Source organism: Macrobrachium nipponense, chromosome 32 (genome assembly GCF_015104395.2).
Source record: "Macrobrachium nipponense isolate FS-2020 chromosome 32, ASM1510439v2, whole genome shotgun sequence".
NCBI classification, from domain to species: domain Eukaryota; kingdom Metazoa; phylum Arthropoda; class Malacostraca; order Decapoda; family Palaemonidae; genus Macrobrachium; species Macrobrachium nipponense.
This window is the reverse complement of record NC_061094.1, coordinates 13,346,789-13,374,768: the sequence shown is the minus strand read 5'-3', so window position 1 is coordinate 13,374,768 and position 27,980 is coordinate 13,346,789. Positions and strand designations below refer to the sequence as shown.

General features: G+C 41.0%; 1 protein-coding gene across 1 annotated transcript in view; it reads right to left on the bottom strand.

Annotated features, from left to right (window-relative positions):
- Positions 1-27,980, bottom strand: part of LOC135207366 (phosphatidylinositide phosphatase SAC2-like) — a 163,861-nt gene that overhangs the window by 40,719 nt on the left and 95,162 nt on the right. The window contains exons 9-11 of the mRNA XM_064239095.1: positions 25,192-25,263; positions 17,807-17,893; positions 17,418-17,572 (exon numbers count right to left, since the gene is read on the bottom strand). Coding sequence (XP_064095165.1) covers positions 17,418-17,572; positions 17,807-17,893; positions 25,192-25,263 — 314 coding nt within the window. The remainder of the gene's footprint in view (positions 1-17,417; positions 17,573-17,806; positions 17,894-25,191; positions 25,264-27,980) is intronic.

Below are 27,980 nucleotides of genomic sequence, written 5' to 3'. Positions count from 1 at the left end.
CCATTTAGCTTCTTCCTTCGACAAAACCCCGAACTACGGAGGAGTCGTGCTACAGCTCCCGGTCTACTACTACCGTGAGCGCCTCCGACGCCTGAGACGTCATTCCTTTCGATAGCGCGCGTTACAACCAGACGTTAGAATTTTTCTGTGCTGTGTTTCGCTCGATTTTGGATTATCTTTTGGATTATCTTTTATTTTCAAGATGTCTTCAGCTTCTGCTTCTAAGTTAAGTACTGTTTGGGGTTACTGATCTCATTTTATGATGATCTTCGTGTTTTATACATATTCGGACCTCTTGGCGGTACGGGTTCTCTCTTTCGGTCTTCCATACCGTTAGGGATTTCCCCTCTTTCTCAGTACTTTAGATATGGTTACTTATACATAGTCTCTATATCTTTTATGCAGTTAGTTTTTTAGTTAGGCCTCCACGGGACACGCTCCGACCGCACGTTTCGGACCTTAGTCTAGCTACACCTTTCATTGTTAGGAGTTTTATCAGTCACAATTTGAGAGTCATATCATCTTAATTATTCTGATGTTCTCTCTTTTCTTCTCTAGTTCCTGATTACCATTAATAATATTATAGGTACTAGGTTGGCTAACATACACCATGCTTCGGTATGGCGATTAGCTTCCCTGTTATCATTTATTTTACCGTTAAGTTAGGCTTTCATACCCCAATTGTTGATTGGTGATTAGCCTGCCCCCCGTTTTCTTGAACTAGAGATTAGATTAGGCTAACATACCCCTTTCTTCGGATCGGCGATTAGCCTAATTTTCTGTTTGCTTAGCTTCGTGTTCCCCGTGTTAGCCTAGCTTTAAGATATCGCTTTAATTTTATTGGTTGATTATCATAAGTAATCCTATATATATCAGTGATATTGATTTTGTTCCGACGGTTCTTCCCCACCTCGTGTCTTTCACCTGGCTGGGAAGACCACCGGTTGATTGCGGTGAGCCACCCTCCAGTCCCCCCTTTCGCCCCCTCCATACATTGCCATCCACGTCGATGGGTGATGACTCGTTTCTCACAGCTAGCGTCCGAGTCTGCATGAGAGGGGGTGACTCACGGGACTGGTGGGGATCTCCCCTCCCCTACTGGTATTCTCACTCGTCATGTGCCTCGGGGGCTCGGGACCTCCTCCCCCCTTCTTCTCCGTCCTTAACTGGCCGCTCAGGGGGAGGGCTCCCCTACCCCACGTTCTTCCCTACCCTTTACCCCCCAGTTCAGTCCGGCAGGTGTCTATCCGCCGCTACCGAACTTAAGAGAGGGGGGGAGGGAACCACTGGGTTTCCTATCCACTTAGGATAGTTCACACGAGCACTTACTGATATAATGGGTTTTTATTTTGTTTTTATTTTGTTTTATTTAATGTTTAGAATCTTTTGCGTTACTCCGGGTTTTTTTTTATTTCTGCCTCTCGTACTATCCCTTGCTTCGTTAGAAGTTTGACATTGTTCACTCAATATTAATTAACTCCGGGCCATACGGAGAACTCCGGGCCCTACGGAGTCTATTTTTAATCATATACAAGTGAGCTTAGGCGGAGGCAGAGACTTTCTTCCCCCCTCGTAACTTTTCTACGTAATATTCATACGTAGATCTCTATCCGTCGGTCCTACTCCGGCACCCACGGATATTTTGCATATTATACCACCGAGGTTGTCATTGGTACTCATGTATCCTTTGACTTACAGATGTTGTGCCAGGAGATTGGGTGCAATGCCATCCTCCAAGACCCGTGCGGCCATATAGTATGCCGTTCTCATGCAGGATGTGCAGTGAAAGTGGAGGATTTTATCGTTTGGCATCATGAAGCTTGCCAAACCTGCTACTTGCTAGTAGGAGATGCCTCACTAGTAGTAAGTTTCTTAGCACTTTCTTCATTCATTCATCACCTGGAATACTTGTTATTATATTATACCTTTCACATATGAGACACATTCATATAATCTCAACACAACAGACATTCCTCCCCTATCCTCTCCCTAACTCTAGACCCTTTTTACAGGGTTCTGATGAAGAAAGAAGAAAGCTTTGTCGACTCTCAAAGCTTGGGTAGGGGGTTTTGGCCGGAATTCGAAGGGCCGCCCCTACATTCTTACCCAGGATATGGCGGACCTAGTATTCCCAGGAGCCAAGAAAGGCATCAGTGGCCATTGGACCCCCCGAAAAAAAAAAAAAAAATTTTTAGCGGCCGCCCCTTTGCTGGCCGACCTTCAAGTCATGATCTCCCTTCAGGAGGGGGATTTCCCAGAGGACGTTGCAGAAGACGTTGCGGCAATGAACCTCGACGTCGAACCCATGGCTATTGACTCCATGGGTACAGGTAAGGGGTAGTAGGGGCAACTTCTGTGGTTCTCAGGGCCCTTTCCTGAATTCCCCTTTCTCCATCACCTTCTACTGATCCTTCTACTTCCACTTCTCTCCGGGGCTTCACTGAAGAGCAGCGGTCTGTCCGTTCTAAGATGACCGAGGAGAAACTTAAAAAGTCTCTCCCCAAGAAATCGGTCATCCTGACAGACACTGTAACCGGCTCCGGCTCACCACCCCGGATCAGTTAGGTCAAGGGAGGCCTCTTCCTCTGCGTCGAGGTCCCCCAAACATAGATCACGTAAGGATCGGGCTCAAGTCCCTCTTTTTGATCCCGAATCCTTTTCGGCTAATATTCTGGAGCAGGTGGGAGTGATCGTAGGGGCCTTGGTTGACAACAAGGTCGGCTCAGTGCTCTCCCAGCTCTCCAGTTCTGTTACGTCTTCCGGCCAGTCGATCCAATCGCTGGCGGAACGGCTGGCCGCTCAGGAGAATGCCATCGCCGGGATTCAAACCTCGATCGCGGCAGGTTCCCCTCTATCTGTGCCACCTTCTCCTCTTCCAATGCCAGATTCCAGCCAAATGCCGGAATTCAAGGCGGCCAACCCTTGGAGGATCGCTTCGTATGCCCCGTTTGTCAACGGAATGTTGACAATCGAAGGCATAGGAACTCGAAGGCGTGAGGACTTCGAGTTCCACCCCAGAGACCTTCAACCACCATTCATTGGCTACGTCCGACTAACGGAAGCAGCGATGATGAGAGAGGACAAGGTTCCCAAGGAAACAGTGATCCTTTCGAGGGAACAAGCACAGCAGACTCTAATGAGAAGTCTGGAGGAATGGGGGTGTGAAAACACCCGCATCACAGCCTTTAGGAGTCCTTTCACCATTTTTACTCCGGTGGAAGGGACTCCGCTACCACTGACCCTTAAGGTAGTGGAAGCAACCTTTCAGGCCGCCCTGAAAGACGAGCCCCTGCCTCAACTACGAGAGACGGAACCCACCTCTCTCTTAGTCCCAGGCTCCCAGACGTACTTCGAGGGGGCAGTTCCTACTTTCTCAGTAGGAAAACTAAAGGCGGACTGTGCCACCTCTCTCTTTAGTGAGAGATTCCCCAGGTTGCGACTCTCTCATCCAGATGGGAGTACGACGCCCGGACTAGGCTCGCGAGATCCCTTTCCTCCATGACTATGGCGGAGATGACGGCTCTTGTATACCAACAAGAGCCGTTACGTATTTAAAGTTTTGACTAAAGGTCTGCTGCACACCATGCAGTGTGACCTTTACGACTTCCTCATAGCCAGGAGAAATTGTAGGAAGCACGTTCTGGCGGAAGCTACTATCCGCCATGAACCTAATAAACTGATTGCTTCCTCAATTTGGGGAACGGACCTCTTTCCAGCACCAGTAGTAGCAGAAGTCCTTCACGAGGCTTCTAAGGTTAACCAGTGTCTCAAAGTCAGGTGGGGACTGGTAGCAAAGCGGAGGCAGGAATCTTCTGGTCCTAACCCAAGGAAGAAACCAAGGAAGTTCTCTCCCTTCCTGCCTTCTCAGCAAACGTTGGTTCAGGCAGTCCCAGCACCACAAGGCAACCATCGTCGCCAAGGTCAAACAACAATACCTTGTTCTGACCCCTCAGTCCCAGCAATCTCAACCCTCTACTTCCTTTGCTGTCTCGCCAGCCTACAATTCCAACTATGAAAGCCAGAACTTTCAGGCTTTCAATAGGTTTGCGAGAGGCAGCAGAGCAAGAGGTGCCTCTCGATTCAGAGGATCCGGCAGGGCTGCTAACAGAGGAAGAGGTTTCGAGGAGCAAGAGGTGGCCGCCCCTCGGCAAAACCAGCAGTGAGAGTCCCAAGGTAGAAGGAAGGCTGTACCTCTTCCGCCAGCGGTGGGGGTTCAGCCCTTGGGCTCAAAGTATAGTAACAAAAGGACTAGGTTGGAGTTGGCTAGAGGGCCCTCCTCCAACCAACAGATTCTATCAAGCACCAACAACGGAATTGGTAGAGTATACCGAAGACCTCCTTCTCAAAGGAGTAGTCTCAAGAGTCAACAATTTAAAATTTCAAGGACGCTTGTTCAGCGTGCCAAAGAAAGACTCGGTAAACCGAAGAATCATCTTAAGACTTGTCCCATCTGAACTTAATCATTCATTGCGACAAGTTCAGGATGCTGACCATTTCGCAGGTACGGACCTTACTTCCCCCGTGGGGGCCGTCACAACCTCTATAGATCTTACAGATGCCTACTATCATGTTCCCATAGCCAGACACTTCCGTCCATTCCTAGGCTTCAAACTAGGCAACAGATCCTACTCCTTCAAGGTAATGCCATTCGGGCTCAACATAGCCCCCCGGATCTTCACCAAATTGGCGGAAGCAGTAGTGCAAGAGCTAAGGAAACAGTGAATAATGTTAGTGGCTTATCTGGACGATTGGCTTATTTGGGCAAAGAACCCCAAAGATGCAAAGAAGCAACGGTCAGAGTGATCAAATTCCTAGAACATTTAGGTTTTCAAATAAACAAAACCAAGTCCAGACTAACACCGGAATCTCGCTTCCAGTGGTTAGGCCTTCAGTGGGACTTACATCGCACACTCTATCAATTCCGTCGTGAAAAGGAAAGAAATTGCAAGAGCTACAAAACAATTTCTCAAACGACAACAAACATCCAGGAGGTGCCAGGAGAGGATCCTGGGCTCACTCCAGTTTGCATCAGTCACAGACGTTCTGCTCAGAGCCAAACTCAAAAGATATAAACAGAGTATGGCGCTCAAGAGCGAATTGCAGATCACGGGACAAACTAGCCTCTATCCCAGCGATCTTACGGAAACGTCTCCGTCCCTGGACGGAGACAAAGAATCTTTCAAAAGCAATTCCTCTACAGTTTCCCCCTCCATCATTAGTGATCCACACAGACGCCTCACTAACAGGGTGGGGAGGATACTCCCAGTACGAAAAAGTTCAAGGAACTTGGTCGTTAACATTCCGCCAGCTACATATCAATGTACTGGAGGCCATGGCAGTATTCCATCACACTTGAAAACGGCTCCGTCCGCCCAAGAACTCACATTTCAAATTAGTTCTGGACAGTGCAAGTAGTAGTACACTGCATCAACAGGGGCGGATCCAAGTCAAGCCACTTGAACCATGTCATGATAGCCCATCTTTTCTCTGGCAAACAAAACAAATGGCACCTGTCAGCCACTCACCTGGCAGGAGTCAAGAACGTAGTAGCAGACGCTCTATCGCGTCTCCGCTCCGTTGGAATCGGAGTGGCACTGGACAGGAGTTCATTCAATTGGATCAGTCTACAAGTCCCCGGACTCCAAGTAGACCTCTTCGCCACGGAGTCAAACCACAAACTCCCTTGTTACGTGCACCCAACCTCGATCCTCTAGCATACGCTACGGATGCAATGATCCTAGATTGGAACGAATGGAAGAATATTTACCTCTCTTCCCTCCGGTGAACCTTCTCATGAAAGTTTTAGACAAACTCAGAACATTCAAAGGCCAAGTAGCTCTAGTAGCTCCCAACTGGCCCAAGAGCAATTGGTTCCCTCTACTCCTAGAGTTGAGACTCCGACCACTACGGATTCCCAACCCCAAACTAACCCAGTTAGTGCAAACTCAGACTGTGTCCGCTTCCTCAGAATTCAGAAAACCCTAACTTTATGGATTTTCTGAAATTCGCAGCCATGAGGAATGCAGAAATTGTTCCCCAGAATATCTCATTCTTGGAATCAGATAAAAGAGAATCTACTCTCCGGCAATATGATTCATCTGTCAAGAAACTAGCAGAGTTCCTTAAGTTGTCAAATTCTCAAGTCATGACAACGAACCTAGCCATAACTTTCTTCAGATCATTGTTTGAGAAAGGCTTAGCAGCAAGCACTATCACTACGACCAAATCAGCTCTTAAAAAGATCTTCCAATTTGGTTTTAGCATAGACCTTACGGATTCGTACTTTACGTCCATACCAAAAGCTTGTGCTAGATTAAGACCATCAACGAGACCTAAATCAGTCTCTTGGTTCCTAAATGATGTACTCAAACTGGCCTCGGACATTAACAATGACTCTTGCAATTATATATCCCTCCTGAGGAAAACCCTATTCTTATTAAGTTTAGCCTCCAGAGCTAGAATATCAGAACTGTCAGCTTTATCAAGGGAACCAGGCCACATTGAGTTCCTCCCCTCAGGGGAAGTCCTCTTATCCCCAGATCGCCATTTTCTAGCCAAAAATGAAGACCCACAGGACAGATGGTCCTCGTGGAAAATCCTACCACTACCTCAAGACATTTCCCTTTGTCCTGTCAACTCATTAAGAGCCTACCTAAGCAGAACAACTCTGAAATCTTCAGGCCCATTGTTCATTAGGAAGGAAGGTGGTACATTATCCCTAAAAGGGATCAGGCAACAAATTTCATACTTCATTAAACAGGCCAATCCAGAGTCCTTTCCTCGGGCCCACAATGTTAGGGCGGTGGCCACATCTATTAATTATTGCCAACACATGAATTTTGACGATCTTAAGGCCACATTGAGTTCCTCCCCTCAGGGGAAGTCCTCTTATCCCCAGATCACCATTTTCTAGCCAAAAATGAAGACCCACAGGACAGATGGTCCTCGTGGAAAATCCTACCACTACCTCAAGACATTTCCCTTTGTCCTGTCAACTCATTAAGAGCCTACCTAAGCAGAACAACTCTGAAATCTTCAGGCCCATTGTTCATTAGGAAGGAAGGTGGTACATTATCCCTAAAAGGGATCAGGCAACAAATTTCATACTTCATTAAACAGGCCAATCCAGAGTCCTTTCCTCGGGCCCACGATGTTAGGGCGGTGGCCACATCTATTAATTATTTCCAACACATGAATTTTGACGATCTTAAGAAGTATACAGGCTGGAAATCTCCGACAGTTTTCAAACGGCACTACCTAAACCTTAGAAGCCCTCAAATTTCCAGCAGTGGCAGCTGGAAACACAGTTTCTCCTGATTCTTAATTTTTACTATAACTTCTTGTAGCCTTCCCTTCTACCTGCCCCATTGCACCCTTACTTAGTTTAGTCGCCTCCATGTATTGGGTTACCTTGAGTTTGCTTTTGTTCATCATTCTAATTGGATTCAGTTCCATTCTTTTGTATATATCAACTTATCCTGTCTTTGCCTAACCTGTATTGTTATTGTTTGTTGTTAGGCTAACTAATTTTAAGTTATAACCCGTGTTTTAGGGCTTATACTTCCCTTAGGGTAAGACTGTAATTTTAGTTGATTATTATACTATTAACCTTACAAGTGTTTAACTTTACCTTCTTGATTTATCCGTACTGTTCCTCAAGCTTGGTGTTTAGCATTCTCTGGTACTATTTCACAGGCCGACACAGGTCAAGCCCAGAAAAGGGATTTTGACGAAGGAAAAATCTATTTCTGGGCAACGACCTGTGCGCCCTGTGAAACCCCCCCTGTAGTTAGATTATCCTAACCCAGCTTACCCCAAGCTTGGAGGCTATCTTCAGGAATGACGTCTCAGGCGTCGGAGGCGCTCACGGTAGTAGTAGACCGGGAGCTGTAGCATGGCTCCTCCGTAGTTCGGGGTTTTGTCGAAGGAAGAAGCTAAATGGCAAGGGACCTCTGGTAGTGATTCCACTCGCTCCTTACTATACCGACACTTCTATAAGAAGTGAGCGAGCCATTTATCTTGGCATTATATTGTTTCTTTTTTCTCTAGGATGAATAGCAATATTTATTCCTCAGAAATAGTATCAAAGGAACCATTTCACAGGGCGACACAGGTCGTTGCCCAGAAAATAGATTTTTCCTTCCGTCAAAATCCCCCCTTTTTTTTTTTTTTTTTTTTTTTGTTTTTTTTTTTTTTTTTTTTTTTTTTTTCCGTTTTTTTTTTTTTTTTTTTTCACCACTGAATGGATGCCAGTCCTTTTACGGAATTTATCAAAGCACCCCCGAGAAGCCTTGAAGTCTGGGGTTGCCGTCGATGTCCCTTCTCCGTTGTCCTCGGCCTGGGTAATCACATAACTGAAAATAGCACTGGCCTTGTGGCAGATTGCTGTCTCGGTTATCGTATCGCCAGCGATTTCTTTGTCCTCAATCCATACAAGAAGCAGCCTCTCCATCTCATCATACACGTGGCTCCTCTTGTTGGACAAAATAGTCACGCCCTTAGAAGGTGTAGCTGCTTTGATGGCTTCCTTCTGCTTAAGGATGGTGCCTATCATCGACGGATTTCGGCCGTATTTCTTAGCGATCACACTCAACCGCATGCCAGCCTCGTACTTCTTGATAACTTCCATTTTTGTCTCCATAGAAAGCATCCTCTTCTTTCCGTGAACTTCAGCAACTTTCTTGGGACCCATAACTATACGTAATTAAGTTATGTACTAATTAAGTTCTCACACAACACGATAAAGTACAAAGCGAAATCACTAACACGAAATACGTTAACAAACGAAATCGTATATGTGAACATTTGAATTCCGTGTGTGTATGATAACGCTGGTGCTACAGAGTGGCCGAATGATGCCTTTACATAGAGCATGATGGGGTAGATGCTGACCAATAGGAGAGCAGGATCTTACGGCGGTGACTAGCATCAGGAACCAATGGGAGAGCGGGAGGATGGTGGCGAGTCTATTCAGTTGGCGGCGCGCGAGTTTTAAAATTGTTCTTGGTGGTCCGGACGAATCTCGGGACTTTACAGTAACACCCTTTCATAACCTGAATTATTTTTGTATGCAGAGGCAAAAAAATCTTCGTCTTTGCTTTCGTAACTTGAATTTTTCGTAAGTTGGGACTTTCATATGGCGAGGTTCCACTGTATGTACTAGATTTGGACGAAACTAAGTGATAAAAAGTGTCATATCCCAACCACTGACATACATTACTGCTAAGTAGATAGGAGACACCTATAACTAGTAGTATCACATAAACATAGTCCTTACAATATCATTTCAATATTAGGTTGAAAGTAGTTGAACGATTCCATTCGTTAAATTGTACAGAAAACTTTGGAAACTCACAAAATGCTATCATAGATGAAAAAAATAGATAACCTAACAATGTGAACCATGCAACCTTACTCTATTGTTTTCAATGTCGTGATGTGTGGGAATCTTATGTCAATGCGTCATTTATCGGTCTAAGAAACATCCTCCACTGAGCGACAGAATTACGTATTGCACTGCATTTTGTGCAAGTTCCTGTTAGATATCAAGAAAGCTTAACATACCAAAGAGAATCATACACAGTTGAACCAAATTGTTTAGAGAGGGGCAAAGTTTAGAACATGGGCCTGGAAATCGAACTCCTCAAAGCAACACAAGAGAGCGAGACGATACAGTAATGTAATGTAAATGCTCAGCAACATTCATTTGTGAATTTTGAATTCTAGCACCCATCACAATATTGTTGAACCAGTAATCATGACTAGGTCTATGCCTATGGCTGGTGTCTGATGAGTACTTCAGATGGAGAGGGAGAGAATTTTAAAAATACATGTGAAATCTTTGATAGGTGGCTAATGAATAAGCAAACCTATCTTTGATGGGTGGGATATTCAAGTTAGGGAAATTGATTTCAATAATGCACACATTTTTTCTTCAAAACCTAAATAATACATTTTACTGGGAGATACTTTATTCACATTGGCTTAATCCCTCCATCACTCCTATATGGCACCACCGCTCTTCCCCACATCTCAGGCTACACCGACTTCTTGCTACGAACCTTACTCTCGTGTGAAAGCATCACTAATGATATTATTTTAAAATTCCCTCACTGGCAACCGAAGCCTTAAAATGCATGTTTATAGTACATTTTCTGCTCAAAATTACTTTATCTTTCATTCCCCTAAATATTTGCATACACTCATGTTACACCCTGTATGATTGTTGCAGCTGTCAAAGAACAACCCCTGATTACAGCAGTAGGTTTTTATTGTAAAAAAAATCTGAAAGTCACCTTTCATATTTCCTATACTTCCAGCTACTTATAATATGCTTATGGTAGTAGGTCTAGTCATACCTGTGAAACTAATTTTAATTAATTTCTATTTAAAAGAAATGAATAGCTACAGAAAGATTTTATGAAAGTAAGTCTTTCTTAATGTATTCACATTACAAATCCGACAGAGTAATGCTGAAAATAGACCTAGGCTAATCAGGTGTGAAAATTATTAGTCAAATTTAGGCCCACTAAATGTGTCATGTAAATTACATTATTGATGAAAGGACAAAATTAGTTTAAATACATATTGCTATTAAAGAATATTGACGGTTTAATGTATTATTTATTGGCTGTAGGAGACAAAATGACGACACCCAAGTACAGTAAGATGCGTTAGGTCAAGACTCAAGTGGCAGCAAGGCCAACTTCAAAATGCTTACACTGTCATGAAGCATGAGTTGAGAATAAAATTAGAATTCATGGACTCATGAGTATATATTTTCCTTACTTTGCAAAATAATAATCTTTGATACATTGAATAAATCTTCACAATTATAATTTATTTCAATAATGACATCTAAGAAAGGAAATATTATTTATTGATAAGTAAATAATCTGGTGCCTGCATATGGCAATATTTCTATAACAAACACTGAATTACGAAACTATGCCAATAGTTCGTGAGCTGACCGTACAAAGTGGTTGAAGAACAAATTTTTAAAAATTAAAGTAAACAAAGCCTTGGGATCTGACAACCATATAACTTAGAGAAGAGGTTGGGGGATGTTCTTCAACACTGGAGGATTCTCTGAATGACACACCAACAGTGGTTTTAACTTGAAGTCACAACTACCTTGCAACATAAGGGGTCAAGTGGTCTTCTGTCACATTAAAGCCTGGCACAGCAGGATGTGAATGGTCTTGTATATTCTTATGGTAAAGACCAGTCTCAACCACACTAAATAATTATTCTGTAAGAAACTATAATGTAGCTGTTTCACAATCTGGCTGACTGTCTAAATTTACTGTGAAGATCTGAGATACATGCTGGATTAAAGGTTATCTATTAATAACCAATACCAATGGCTGGTGAACATTAACATTATCTCCTCTCTCTCTGCAATAGTCTGAACTTGCCCAAAAAGGAGAATTTATTTGGACATCCATTGAAATATTTCATGATGAAAAATAGACCTCAAATTTGTGGTGTTGAGACTTTTAAAGTCATATGGGCCAGATTCCTCCTATAGGGTGCATAACATATGCAACACATCAAAAAAACAGTGGCAAGGGAAAAGTACCATAAAAACTTCCTGAACTTATTCCACTTCATGGTACATGATATACAAGGGTTATTTCTACTGGAGAGCCGACACCAGTTATAAAAATATTTTACAATTAAAACCATTTTACATTACACATGCACACCACAGCCTTCCATTGAAGGCTTCTCCATTTTGCTTACAACTTGAAGGTGGGTAGGCCTTCCTAAACCAGTGCTTGACACAGAGTGTTGAAGGTGTAAAATACAAAGGTGTAAACCCATCCATGGAGTTTTAAAAAAGTTAACATCCACTCTTAGGACACAAAGGCAAGAACTGTGCTTTCATATTTCAGCCAAAATTAAACACCAATCTGGAGTGCATAAAAAATAGTGAGAGGTCTATGGCCAAAAAGAGGCACTCCTACAAAAGCTAGTGCATGAGAAACAAAAAAAGAAAAAAAGGAAGTAGTTCTCACTGGGCATGCGCTGAAATGAAATCAAGCTAGGATGCATGGGCAAGGTAGCAGTCAGCAAGCAACAGGCCTTCAGTCTCTGCTTCATGAGTACACGATCAACACCAACCTTTGCCCTGACTAGGAAGGTAAACTGGCTTTCTGAGTATAATCATATTATTATAATTACAAATAAATAGTACAGCCATTCCACTGAATCAATACTGTTAACTAAAACAGGGCTGGTTTGGAGGGTTTATTCTTAATGAATATACTTATAAAATTTCATTCTAAGCATTGCAGCTTCTAAAATTTAAAACTGCATGAACTCTGAAAATATTGAGGATTCAAACAAAATTTCTTTCCAGGATTTTGTCCGATTCTTTGATGTGTTCGACTCTTAATAAAGATGTATTTCTGCAGAAATATGACATATAGGATATATGCTATAGGAACTTCAAAATTATAATCCAAAAAAGACCCTTGCACAACAAATTTCCACTTCACAAATTAAATGTAGATGATAAAATGTACAAATATGCTGCATTCCTGTCCATGTAGGCATTACAGGAAAATCAAGGTAACAACATGGTAGCCATAGCTGAAATTACTATGACAAGTTCATATGCAGATATTGCCATTAGTGTTTATACATTAATACCTCAATTATCTGGATCTCCCTTATCTGGAACTCGTCATTAGCCAACATACCTGGTCCAGGGACCAAATATATTCATATTTGAAAAGAAAATGCCTTTCAGACAACTGGCAATGCTGCATGGCCTAAGGGAATTTTGGTAACACTGCTTACACTTAAAAACACACAGAGAAAGGGTTTGGGTGGTGGGGGAGGCCTGGAGAAATTTCCAGTAAGGCTGTGTACATGAACTCACCCAGAGAAAGGGTTATTTTGGAAAGTGGGTGGCATAGGGAAGCAGTTCCCTGGCTGGCTGGGAGGGGGTAGGAACGCAATTTGGGATGAGTGGAAAGGGTTAGGCAGGCATCTAACCTTGCTAGAGCCTATTTTGTTTGGTGTTTTTACATTTATGCTTTTTCCACATATGAATAGATGATATGTACAGGTCTTCAGTGTAAAAGAGCAAAAAAAAAAAAAAATGTGTGGTTTAGAGAGGGAGAGAGGTATCACTTTTTATGTTTTTTATTTTATGCTCTTCTCATTTACATTTTTACTGTACTTTCTCTTTTTTTTATATTTTTACAACTGAAAAAATAAATGCAATCGTATGCATATAGTACATACGAATGTACACACACCTCCTTTGGTTGCTGGCATGAGGCAAGTTATAAATAGCACATGTTGCCAAAATCTACAAATTTGCATTGTATTTTTCATAATAAGAGATTAAATTAAAAAATACTCATAGTACAACGAGTCTTCAAATGGAGAAGCAAATCCACAGTTATGTAAATATACATATACTATTTATATTTAAAAACAGCAGGGATAGCTTTCAGGAATCTGTTCGGTTCCCCTTATCAATCTGAGATCGATAAGGGGAACCGAACAGATTCCCGAAAGCTATCCTTGCTGTTTTTAAATTTAAATATATGTACATTTACATAACTGTGGATTTGCTTCTCCAAAAGATTAAATGTCAACAGTGGTAAAATTTTCTCTTATTATGATGTGTGTGGTAATCATACTAAGAGTCAACCAAACTTATAATGAAAGGGTACTAGTAGTACAGTAAATCAAGCAAAGCAAAAAACAGGCAACATGCAATAGTACTGCGCTAAGAAACACACACAAACAGACACAACACAGTGAAACATCACTTTGTTAAATCACTTTTCATTGGCTGAAATGGATAGAACATCAGTTTCATAGCATATGGAAGGTGTGGGGACAAACTTCTTTCTTACAAGCTTTCTCGCTATTGGTGGAAATGTATACATCATTGTAATTTTTGTTTTTAATGGTTGATATACATAGCCTCACAAAAACATATTGTATGCTATTCGGCTATACATCTTAAAAGTATCAGTGTACTTGGTAACAAAGACTGTTTTCCTTCTTTGTACATACAATTGTGCTCGATTAGTCACTTGTCTGAACTATTAGCAAGTGAAATGCTTATGCAATACTATTTCCCAAGCATTTGGCTTTCATTGCAGTGCCTGCAGCATTGCAGGTCCTGCTTGGGTTGTATGCATTGTGTGTATGGCTCCACTTTGCCCTGCGAGGGCATGGAAGGTTAAGTATATTCTAGTTTACCCAGACCATTGAGCTAATTAACAGATCTACTAGGGGTGGCCTGAAGGATTAGATATTTTTATGTGGCTAGGAACCAATTTGTTACCTAACAACGGGATCTACAGCTTATTGTGAGATCCAAACCACATTATATAGAGAAATTAATTCCTGATCACAAGAAATACATTACTCTGATTCAAAGTCGGCAGAGCGGGGAGTCGAACTCATGACTACCGAATCAGTAGGCAAGCACGTAAACCACTCATCCAACGAGGAACTGGCAAGGAAGGTGTAGACCTTTCAACAGATATTTGAAATTGTTCGGAGAATAAGGCAAGGTTGGTCTAGGTCACGTAACATTGGGTACAGCATTTCCCGATCAACTAGTATGATATCAAGGCTTCCCAGGACAACCTCTAGAAGGAAAGGAGTAGTCAAGCCTGTAAGGTCATGACAAAAGGCCGTTATGAGGACATTGAGAAGTTTGAGAAGTTGACCTTCATGTAGTTTCATCAGCAGAGGGCTGCTGGTGTGAACGCAAATGGCGCCAAGTTGAAGGCTGCACCTAAGAAGTTTGCAGGTTTGCATGAGGTTGCTGACTTTAAGACATCCAAAGGTTGGCTGTTTCAATTTAAGATCTGACATGGATTTTCTAATGAAAAGACTCCTGGTGAAGCTTTGGATGCTTCTGAAGAGGAAGAAGAGGGCTTTCCCTTCATGACGTTGATGTGCCAAGTTCATCCAGTGAGGAATCTGATGTCTATTTGTCAACTCTCAATGACAAGGACCCTCTGGACATCAAGCAGGCACAAGGAACATGCCAGTCTTGGTGACAGTCAAGCTGGTGGAAAGGGAGGATGTGGACTTTTAAACCTCCTTACAAGTTTTCAAAACCGACCATCATAAGCAGCAAGGGCAGTGCACACAGGTATTTTTATACAGGCAGTCCCCGGTTCACTACAGGGGTTCCATTCCCACCCGAGTGCCAATAACCGAAAATCGTTGTTAACCAGAGCATCACAATAATTATTGTAATAAACAGTGTTTACAATGCCAATAAACTGCTTACCAGAATGAAATTTGCTTACTGACGCTGATAAACTGCCTACCGACACCAATAAACTGCTTACTGGCACTCTTAACGATGTCATTAGCCAAGTGTTGTAAAACCAAAACGCTGTGAACCGATGCCACCAATAAGTGGGGACTGCCTGGATTTGCTAGATTTGTTTTTTTGTGTACCATACATTTTTTGGAAAAAATTATACAAACTGTTTGTGTAAACTATATATGAGAGAAAAAAGGGGTTCACTTTTTTTTTGTGCACAATGGTTTTTTGGGGAAAATTATAAATATTACTTGCATGACCTATCTGTGTTGCATATGAGAAAAACAAGGGGTTTAATTTTTTAATGTACAGTACAAAATATTTTAATGTTTGAAGCAAATGAAAAACACTGTGTAGTCTACCGTATTGTGTATAATGTATGAGAGAAAAAGAAGGGGTTTGCTTGTTTTGTTTTCTGTGTATTTTAAGTGTAATTATAGAGTTTATTCTGTTAAAATATAGGAAAATAAGGTAAACAATTGCTTTTTGCATCCACTTTTTGGTTTGATGTGTGGTACTTGGGTGTATGTACATAAGAGCGTATTTATTGTTTATGATTATGCAGTACATTGACAAGGTAAGGTGAGGAAGGGTACTAAGTTGCCTTTGAACACCAGCAGATTTTTACTTACCCTTACCTGGATTCCACCATTATCCTACAGGCCCTTGGCTCTATTAATCCAGATACATAATCAAGAGAGTATAGGCAGTCCCTGGTTATCTGCGATCTGGATTTATGCCACTTGTCTGATGTACTGTATTTCATTTCTAAAGGCCATTATAATCAATAAATGATAGAATGTATGGAACAACAAACATGACAGTAAAAATGTTGAAAAGTCAAACCCTATGCAGTGAGTCACTGACTTGTAGCGACACTAACATATGGCGGATTCAATCATACGGTGCTTTTTCAGTGCTATTAACGCCGTTTACAGTGCCATAACTTGATGTTGTATCAAGTTACAGTGCTGTTGATGGTGCTTAAAGCAATAAATAGAAATCAAGTTAATGGCACTGAATGTAGAGTGACCCTAACAGTTGAAATTTTTTTTTGTATGAATGTCCAAAATACAACTGAAAAAATGTTTAGTTTTGGAAATACATCAGTTAAAAGAAATTCATCACACCATCATTTTCAATTAATCCTAATATAAAATTGTTAAAGAACTGTAATTTATCTAATAAATAAAATCGAAACTTAAGTCATTAAAAAAGATATATCCTTTAAGTCAGCCCAGTGAGATGTCAATAACTTAGCCCAGTGGTCTGCTTCCAGTACTTAATATGTACTTAATAATAATGATTCCCCCCTCCTCTGCACTTTAGAGACTGGCATGTGGGTTACTTATCAAATACTCATGTATCACAGGAGTGTGACCAGTTTGAAGACTAGATATTATTTTAATGTGGCATTCTTTTTAAAATGAAAAATATCACAATCTCACTGTTGTTTTCCTATTTTAATTTCTTACTGTCAGTTTCATTATTTCACACCGCTTGCCATTCATTGAAGATGATAGGTTTTACATGGAGTAACAAATCACTTACAGAAACAGATATATTTCATCTAGTCATAATTACTGGAGCTTTGCAGGAACCAAATATACTTCAACATTTATACTGGATTCAAATAATTTGTGGAAAAATTTTTTTTACCATGCAGATTTGTAGGCTATTATTTTGAGTTTTTTCTAAAAGCCTTTCAAAATCTTATTCAAAACTGCACAGGAGTCATCACTTAAAAATATTAATCCTGACATCTAAAAGATGCAAAAAATAATATGCAACCCTAGCCAATTTACTTTAGAGCAACTACTTTGAATCGAATGCAGTTAAAAGTTAGGTAATTTTAAGTCATTTCTCTCTGAAGCCTTCCATCCAACAGATGGGTGCCAAGAGTCCAAGGAAATGGTTTAACTGTAACCAACTCTCCACCTCCACCAGTGCAAGAAACCAGTCATACATAACAACAAAATATTAACCATCTGAAAATTAAAGATAATGCATATACACTCTCAACTTCTACCTTAACATTATGTTAAGACCTATTTCAGAGATATTAAGGGCTTACTATAACACAAAAAAACATACACACCTATCATTTCTTCTTCTGATTTGATGGTAACAGCCATGTTATTGAAGAAACGAATGTTCATGGAACGGAACATCTGTAAGAAACCACTCTGTCCATCCACAAGGTAGTTAAAACGAATACACTGATGGGTTTTGGACTGCTTAAATACACCCTGACTGAAAGAGCATTTTGTCAGAAACATTGGTCGGGTTGTCATGCTATTACTGAAGCAAAAACAGATCTAATATCTGTAACAATCTCTTAAGAATCTCCAATAGTATTGTCCTTAAACCTATGCATCATTTGATACATCATTAATCGTCACAGTTAAGAATTTAACTCAATTTTAAATACATACTTTACTCGGTTAATGAACCAACATTATCTGTGAAAGTATTTCTGAAACTTACCAACTGTATGGACCCATCTCAATTTTTTCCAGGTCAATTAAAGACACTCGTTCGTAATGTAGAATCTGGTCCAATTCCTCATCATACCTAGTAAGAAAAATCATTTTTATGACAGAATTGCTAGGCTAAATTTAAGCAACAAAATTTTTCACAAAAACACGACATAAGTCTATATGTACATAAAATATAACAATAAAAATGACAAATTTTTAACTAATTTGTATTTTTCATAACTTACAAACCTGAGGTCTTAACATTAGGATAAATACTCAGCGCCAGCTGGAAACCGGTAAAGTTTAAAATAATTGTGTATGCAAGGGACTATTGGCATCTGTGCTTGGTCACGAGATATGTGAAGCCACCCACATACCCCTTATTAACTCGTGACCCCGTTAGTTATTCTTCCAACCCAAGTTAGTTGATAGAGGGGTGGTTAGAGGTGGGCCTTTGTATGTTAAGACCTCAGGTTTGTAAGTTATGAAAAATACAAATTAGTTACAAATTTGTCATTTGTTCATATACGAAACAAACCTTCGCTCTTAACATTAGGATAGACTTACTCTTGGTGGGAGGTAAGTACTATTAACCAACTGGGAGTTTGCCACCTTTGATCAGTTTTTTGAACGCTAGAATTCTACGAAACAACTGACCAGTATTTCTGAATCAGACAAATATGAATATCATAGAGTCAGACTTCTGGGTTTTTACACAATGTCATAGGTCATTACGTCCGAGGAAGATAAGAAGATCTGTTCCCCTAACAAACCAAATTCTAATACGCCACTCCATGTAGGTTTGTTATTCATGTTCCTCTCCCCCTTGCTAAAGAGAGGAATGTCCTGCTACTGATAGGTATCTTACTGATACTAACCCTAACAGTATGGCCACTTCACTCACCTGTACCTTGTCCGTTCCAGCTTATGATGGTACTCTCTTCTTACTGCACTAAGTAAAGAAGGAGACAGAAATTTGAAAAGGAAAGAGGCCAGTTAACTCCTCCATTTCACATTCATACCATCATCTTAGACAAGATACCAACTGACCCGCCAGGGGTACTGGATGAGTTACTCCATTTGTTGAGCAGCCACCAAAGGACCCAAGGAAATTGTGTCCAAGGACCTCTGGGCAACCTTATATATATATATATACAGGAAATTGAAAGTGGTTTTCATAACAAAGAACCCACTCTCAAATTTTGATGAACAGACAGATACCTCCTTAAAATTGCTCAATTTTGAGCTTCGATACAGTCACAGACCAACCGTCACGATCGTTTTAACAGATATGTTCTTAAATGCCAGAAGGCCCATATTCCTCTGATGACCTCTTCTGTATAACCTCATTGGTACAACTTGACAAACAAGGAGTAGGCTTGACTGATTGCCTCTGTCTAGCCTGTACCTTTACGTCTACCACCTTAATGTTCTAGGTGATGTAGTTCTTTCTATAACCACAGAGTACTTTGACAAGTCAAAGCCAGCCCTGCTGAAGGTCCCTCACACATACTCACACCGTACTGAGCATGACTAAGAAATGTATCTGTCATCATGACCTGTGCTGCATTGACTCATTATCTTGGATTCCAGGGCCAATTGGAACTGATATTCCAGACTACTTTTGAGCCTATGTCAAAACCCTGGTTATTGAGTACTCCCACTCTACCAAGGTCAGAGGAAGACCCCCATCCACAGTCAGTTTCCTGAAACGTGACTGATGTATGTGCCTGGTGGTAGTCCGTCAAGGCTACTCTGATACAGAGTATGTTATCACTTATCAGATCGGAGTTCTTATGTGCCCTATCCAGTTCACTGCTCCTGATTCATCTGAAGATTAGTCAGTGTGAAGCGATATTCACATGCCCAATCACCAGTCCAATGTATATCACCATGCATGTAAACATGTAATTACAGAGATTCTTCCCTCTGTTCTGACAACCTCTCCACCAGATCATTGTCTACTGACTGAATGCCTTTAATGGACAGAAACGTCCACTATACAGGCAGTCACGGACAAAGAGTCATTCTGTATATATGAGCTAACGACCTTTGGAGTCGTGTTACGTCTGAGGTGACACTCTACACCCAAAAACTGAGAACTATTAGTTCGAAAGGGGATACTGGTCAATCTCCAGACCTTGAGATATTAATTCTAAGTATCGGTGGTGCCTCTTCCCCACACGAACCTGGTAGCAATGATTGTGCTACGATAAACTTTATCAGTCACTCATCCTGAGTCCTCGTTAACTACTGGAACCCATCCTTCCATTCGGGACATGGCAGAACAGGTAGAACCTAGAGTTTGCGTAACCTCCAGGTTGTTCCCAGTACCGCAAATGGAATCTTCAGGTTCCTTGAAGGGTGAAACCCCTGAGATAGCTATTACATAGTTTTTCCACTATACGAGTTCCTCTCTGGACGAGTGGTTTGTGCACTCATCTGCCAAACCGGTGGTCCGAGGTCCTACTCCCATCTTGGCCAACGCGGCATCAGAGAACTTATTTCTGGTGATAGAAAATAATTTATCGATATAGTGCAGTTCGGATCCCACAATAAGCTGAAGGTCCCATTGCTAGGGGACCAATTGGTTCCTAGCCACGTAACAAATATCCAATCCTTCAGGCCAGCCCTCAGCCCTAGGAGAGCCATTAAACAGCTCAGTGTTTTTGTAAAAACTAAGATCCCAACCTCGAAACACCTTATGCGGTGACCTGTTGCAATATACGGGCATATGTTCAATATGCTACCCTCTGAAGGGAAATCCTATATTGCCAGAAACCATCATGGTGCTATTCTCAAGTAACCTAGCCCAGAATTGTACCCAACGTCACTTCACCCTACCTCACTCTTGAAGAATGGGAAACTCCCCACTTTCCCCTTCCAGATATGATGAGGTACTAATGCCTTGCTCTAGCCAACTGAAGCTCGAACCCTTTATGTTAGGTTCACGACTTCAATATAGAAACTAGACCAGTATGGAAGAGACCCATTTGTAGATTCCAGGTTAACTTAGCCAACAACCACTTGGACTAGTCTAAGTAGGTATAGTCAATTAAGAACTGACTAACTTGTTTTAAGTTGGCAAGACCAGGTTGATCCTGGCTTGGTTAAGTTAGGCTATGTTAACCCTTCCAATTAGGCTAGGACCCTGTTTTGGTTAGGTTAGGCTATGTTAGCTCTTCCAATTAGGCTAGGACCCTGGTTTGGTTAGGTTAGGCTATGTTAACTCTTCCAATTAGGCTAGGACCCTAGTTTGGTTAGGTTAGGCTATGTTAACTCTTCCAATTAGGCTAGGACCCTGGTTTGGTTAGGTTAGGCTATGTTAACACTTCCAATTAGGCTAGGCTAACTCCTCCATCACTTAGGGTAGGTTAAGTCCATCCGAGATGTACACTTAACTAGGCTAGGCTAGTATAGACTAGCTTAATCTAGAAACAAAATGACTAGGTTAGGGAAAAGCCATTCAAGAAGTTTGGGCTATCCATGTTAGGCTACAACCACAACCTAGCCTGAGGTGGTAAAAGTGTTTTGAATGGGTAGCCTAGGCACTAGTCTATGCTCGGCTATACTTATAACCTTACTAATTCGCCCAACCTAAGATAGTAAGGGCATGTTCAAGCAACCAGATCATGTTAGGTCATCAACTCACAGTTAGGCTAAGTTGACATGTATGTCGGAAGCACCTAACCTATGAGTTAGGCTGAGCGGACCTGGCTAAGCTAAGAATTGTACCACTCAGACTAATCTAAGATAGTAAATGCAGGTTCGAAAGCCAAACCGCAACCATTAGCTGGTCCAAGCCAGCACATCCATACCCAAACCAGTTAGTTCGGACAGTCTAAGCTAAGAACTACTACTCAGATTAACTAAGATAGTAGCAGTAGACTCGGACTGGCTGGAATAGGCTACGAATATAACCACTTGTTAGGCTGAAAGGTATGACCCAATTATCCTGGCTATAGCATCTTAGGTTACAAGTGCCCTACTTAGGCTTAGCTACCTTAAGTGGCGAAAGAAAGACATTCACCTCTTCCTTTCAACTTAAGTTCCCATTCAATTTCATTAAGAAGAATGGTTCTACAATACTTTCGAAGGAACCAAGCTTTTGATTAACTTTAATTACTTGTGTAAGAGTCGAAGCGTTTGGTCAATATTCTTATAGGAAGAAACCAACTTATACCAACAAGTATATAAAACATGGGAATTCTTCTTACCTGTAAAGGTTTGAAGTTTTCTGGAGTCAACCCAAAGTATAGTAATTCCCACCATTCAGGCTGCATACGATTACTAAGAGGTATCCATATCCTTCCATCAATCCGTGCATTTTACGTGTTGTAAAATGGACTCTACATGACTAGTACAAGGTAATCCATACACTTTCGTAACCTTTTTCAAACCAAACACCATGTCAATACTCGGGGGAAGCATGCTGGCAGGTGTCTCCGTGCTCCCCGAAAGGTTATTGAATTGACTAATCAAATCAATCACCTCCTTATACGAAGCCAGAAACTCTTGGTTTTCTCTTCCCTCCGGTTCTAATGCAACTGTTCAGCAGGAGAGTTAAACTCCACCTACCTCTGACAAATCCGGGTGCGTCATGGCCGCCACTGATAGCTCAATCCAGAAGGTTTCTCTTCCCTCCGGTTCTAATGCACTGTGTTCAGCCACAGGAGATGTTAACTCACTCCTACCCTCTGACAAACGTCCGGGTGCGTCATGGCCGCCACTGATGGCTCAATCCAGAAGGTTTCTATTTGCATTCTTCATGGTCGTCCAACCATACGGCCTCGGCACCTTTGATCTTTAATGGCCACTGATGGCTCGATCTTGAAAATATTATAGTCAGTAGGATTTGAGAAGGTATCTGTTTGCAATCCTATATACAAATATGAGAGCAATTTTATCATATTTCATTACTCTGACATCTAGAGTCCATGGAAAACGTTTGTAAAAGCATCGGCGCATGTATCAAGTTCAGCAACGGCATTGTAGTCTCTCTTAGACTCTTTGTAGTCACCACTGGCAACTCCACGTCGGCCACTAGCCCAGCTACCGTCGCCGCTTTCACTCGTTCGGACTCTTGTAAACGGCTTCGTCCGATTGTTTTGAGCTTACCGGCCACTGACTTCTTGATTTTCTTGCTGATTGGGCTGTGACAGTCCTGGTTCGAAGATGAAGAAGAATTTACTCTTCTCCTCTCGTCCCGAGGATCAGTCACGAAATCCCGTATCCTCCAACGCTTGACTGGTACACTCAGTGATGCCATCGAACTTAGCTATGACACCATCTAGAGAAGAAGACGAAGAAGAAGACAAATCACGCCTTTTCTTTTTGTCTTACTTAGCCATTTACACCTCTGGATCCTGTTTATTCTTCATTACTGTGTGTACCAACGAGTCAGAAAGCGTATTAGGTTCTGGAGGCAGCAAAGTAAATCGAGAATCAGTAGGCTGTGACGTCATGACTACCACCATTTGCAAGCGGTTTTGGCCATGACGTCAACACTCTTGATGGAAGCGTGAGGCTGTTTATGGTACTCTTGCAGCCAAGATCAAGAGACCCAACCTTTTGTGGCATTTCTACTTTACAAGGATGTGACAGTCCAGGCTTGAAGATGAAGAAGAAATTATTCTTCTCCTCTTGGCACGAGGATCAGTCACGAAGTCCCTGATTCTAGCCTTTTCCAACTCTTCACAGCAGCCACACTAGACTAACTTTCCATCATTCACTTGTTCGACAATTATAACTACTTCTTGTGCTTTCATATAATAGGGATGTAACAATCCTGGCTCAAAGATGGAGAAGAAACTTCTCCTCTTGGCTCTAGGATCAGCTACGAAGTCACTATTTTTCCAGGATTAGCAGGAGAACGCACTAGCATCAAAGCCAGTCACATAAGCTTGATGACGCCTAAGAGGAAGGATACAGAGGAAAGACTTGTGTCTTTTCCATTATGTGACTTATATCTCCTAAAGCTTGTAATTTATCTCAAAAACAATGTACATTAAAAACCTCCAACCCGAAAGCATAGTTGTAAAGTACTCTTGTACCGTGAAATGAAAATGGAAGCATGTCTTTGTGTACGCCGCAGCTGTGAAGTGACGCCATGGCGGTCGCCATGTTTATGACGTCACTGAGTATCTCGAATGCGAAGCCAGCACCCTACGAGAAGTGCAAGGCTGTTGATGTTATTCTTGTAGGCATAGCAACCTGACATTAAAGGCTGCCTTGTTGCACTATCTGCTTCTTTACAGATGGCGACGCATCCGACCGCCATTCAGTGCATTTCAGGATAAATGGGACATTCATCACATGGGATCCTGGGTGGCAGTTATACATCAAACCAACTGTCCTTCTTGGGTTGGTTCTCCTGATAAGCCTGACGCCTACCACACACCTGCATCCTCTCTGCCCACATATCTGGAACGAAAACAAGATGGCGATGCACACCTCTTCCCACAGGGAAAGGAGCACAATTAGTCATAATTACTTCCCAAAGCACGTCCAGATACATCAAAGCTTTGGATTACAGGCAATCCATATGAATATGCGATATTCCAAAGCACAGGTAACGAATTAACCATACCTTAAGAGTTTCTTCACCTACGACTTACTACACGATGAGTACTTCGACGTCAAAACCATCGAAGAAAATAACAGGGCGATTATCTGCTTCTTGTGATATCCAAGAAGTCTCACAGCATGAGAAGGTTTCATGTTCACATACCCGGGAATTCCAAACAACAAATTGAAAACAACAGGGGGCAAACTAAACCGGCTTTAAAAGGATGGAGCAAAGCACGTCCTCACTTAAAGGTGGTAAAAAAAAATAACTAACGGGTTCAAGAGTGGGGTATGTGGGTGGCTCCACATGCCTCGTGACCAAGCACAGATGCCAATAGTCCCTTGCGTACACAATTATTTTAAACTTCACCGGTTTCTAGCTGGCACTGAGTATTTATCCTAATGTTAAGACCGAAGGTTTGTTTCGTATATGAACAAATACAAAATACAGAACAAGATTAGTTTCCTTCTTTGTCCCCTGAAATATCTGGCTTAGCAGCTTTAAAGCTCAAGTATTTACATACAAATGAATTCACATTCTCATCAAGATACCTGTTCATATAATGATAAAGATACAGTTTCAAGATCCAAGCTACATTGCATGGTCTCTCTTTGAACAAGGCTACAAATGACCTGGCTACACCTACAAACAATGTATAGAATAAGAAACATGTACAGGATCAAATCAAGTAAAGTAAAGGCCGAAAATCTTCTGGAATTTTTTACTATTTAAAGTCTTTAAAACAAAATATATTATTATTGAGAATAACACAACTTTAGGATTTATTTACTGTAATGAGCCAATACTAAAGTTCAAGTACTTACTGAGCAACATAATATGAATCCCTTGTCAAGACCAGAATGATATCCATGTCAGTTTGGTCTGGATCACCAGTTCTGAAAAAGGAGAAAATAATGTCAGGAAAATACAAATTTAACTGTCACATATCTGATTAAAATGTTAATGTGATAACGTACAGCAGTCATATAATTTGTACACCTTGACTATGATCTTCAACCACACAAGCTTAAAACTGATATTAAGAAAATAAACAAAATCAAATGGATTATTGCTCAAGTAAAAATTTCTACAGACAAAAATTTTAAGCATACTTAAAGAATAGATGTTTTGTCAGCGTACATATGTTATCCCTTAAGAGTCAACTGTTTAAATCACTCCAACTGCTATATAAAACCCATGAAGCGGTAACAGTACTAATGAAATCCTTCCACAATAGAAGCAATGCAAGAAGGGCAAAGAACAAAGCTGATAATACAGAAGAGAAACCAAAACTCAAGAATAAATTCTGCTAAGAACAACAGATGACTTAAATGAAACAAGGGCACTTTTGTATCAGGCAAATACTGAGTGTCCATGGATATCCTTAAACCTTGCCTGAGGAAGGACTTCAATATTGTTTCTGCTATACAGTGTTCCTACAGTATTCACGGGGAATGCGTACCAGACCCCTCCCCTCTAGTTATTGGTGATCTGGTTTTATGGGGCTTGTCTAGTCCCATAAAATCGGCAATTTATGGTGCCATAATGGGACGAGTTCCGGTTATTGGCGCTATAAGGTAACTTAGCCCACCATAAGGATATTTATGGCGTGCCATAAGGGTGCTTATGGCTCTGATAAGCGGTTATCAGCGCCATAAGCACCATTATGGCACCATAAATCACTGGCCTATTTTGTTAGTTAAAACTTAAGAAAAACCCACTCAAAATGTAGATATGTCTATAGAGAAATCCGCATACACGTGAGTCCGCGAATGTCAAGAACACGAATACAGGGGTCCACTGTATATACAGCACCTGGACTGATTTAGACAGTTGACTACTGTTATTTCTATGTGGCTATCTTTAGGGGAGAGAGATGTATACTGAAAAATCTTTCATTCCTTAAGTTTGTGTCAAACTTCCTGTAAATGGCTAGTGGTGAGCTGGTAACAGGAAAGAAGATAAAGAGAAACTTAGTACGTACTCATAGGAACAATACTAACACTGAGAAATAATGTCAGGAAAGATATACCTTATAAAGAAAATGCTTCAGTACACTATACAATAATAATAGAAGGTCAAAGTCCTGAAGAAAGAACATAAAAGGTAGCAGATTTATTCAATAACATTTGGATATAGATACTGAAAAATGCACAGTAATACAAAGAAGTGCACAGAAGCAATAGAAAAAAACTAAAGCCCTCCAGTCATGTCTGATGACAACTACAGCCAAGTAAATTGCCTGTTAGGCAATGTAGAAATACACTCATATCTTCACTAATTCATTTCTCCAGAACCAGACAAGAACTGAAGGAATGAGAGAAGCAATACTGGAAAAAGAATTGATTGATTCATTATTAGGATTTTTCTGACATCACAACTCTGGAAGAAGACGGAACACATACATAAGACACTTAACCAACTGTTTACTAAATTGACCTCACATCTTCCAATATTTAACAAAATTAATTCATTTTCTCATCAAACACTTTATTCACAAGAAGAAAAATCACACTCATCACATTTACCAAAGGGGGTTTATGAGAGACTCAAAAAAGATGATAAGGGAGAAAGAATACATGAAGTCTTAAACCATTTCCTTTTAAGACTTCCTCTGCTAGTCAAGACCTGTCTTGACATATGTCTGCTGCTTCAAGCTACTGTCATAACTTGTCCTGACCAATTAAAAGACTACGGTTGTGGCTCTATGCCTTCAAGCAGCTATGCTCCTTAATAATAAAGCAACTCAAATCTTGAGAAAGAAGTGGCTTCAGTACTGAGTACAGTGGTCCCCCCCTATTCGCAGGGGATGCGTACCAGACAACCCCCCCCCCCTCCCCGTTGAATAGTTAGAACCCGCTAATAGTTGGAACCCCTATAAAAATGCTAAAAACCGCTTATTTTGTTAGTTAAAACTCAAGAAAAAAATCCCTAAAAATTTTTATACTTGGTTTTTTTAATAGTTTCATCATAAAAAGTGCATTTTAAGATAAAATTGATAAAAAAAAACCAGGAATTTGTGGATCTTTCTCAAAGAAAAATACTGCGAATATGCAAATTTTCCGCAAATAATGCGGGAAAACGTTCCAGAGAGAAATCTGCGAATGTGTGAGTCCACGAATCCGGAGAACGCGAATACGGGGGGTCCACTGTACTACTGGAGTGGCTCCAATCACTGATCCTGAAGTTGGTACAATCCTCAGTGCTAGAGCAGACCAGGTTTGTAAGGCTGAAACTGTACAAGTCCACAATACAGGAATAGCTCTGATAAGTGGTACTGAAGAGGCTCAGACCTTTACAACTAGAGCAGCTCAAATCTGTTATAGCTGGAGTAACTTGCAACCTTAAGAGTAGGGACACTTAACTTCTAAGGGTGGAGAGACTTGGGTCCTCAGGTTTGAAGATGGAGCCTTTCTATCATGGCTCAAGGTAACGAAATAGCTCTACCTTGAAGCTAGCTCTTGTAATGAGGTTAGGAAATATGCACATTTTTATGAGGTTATGAATAGCTATTAAAGAATTTTCAAAGATTTTTAAAATATATGTTATCATAAAACTTTATAACCAATTACAGCATTGAATAATTCAGAACTAAAATTTTCTCTTTACTTTA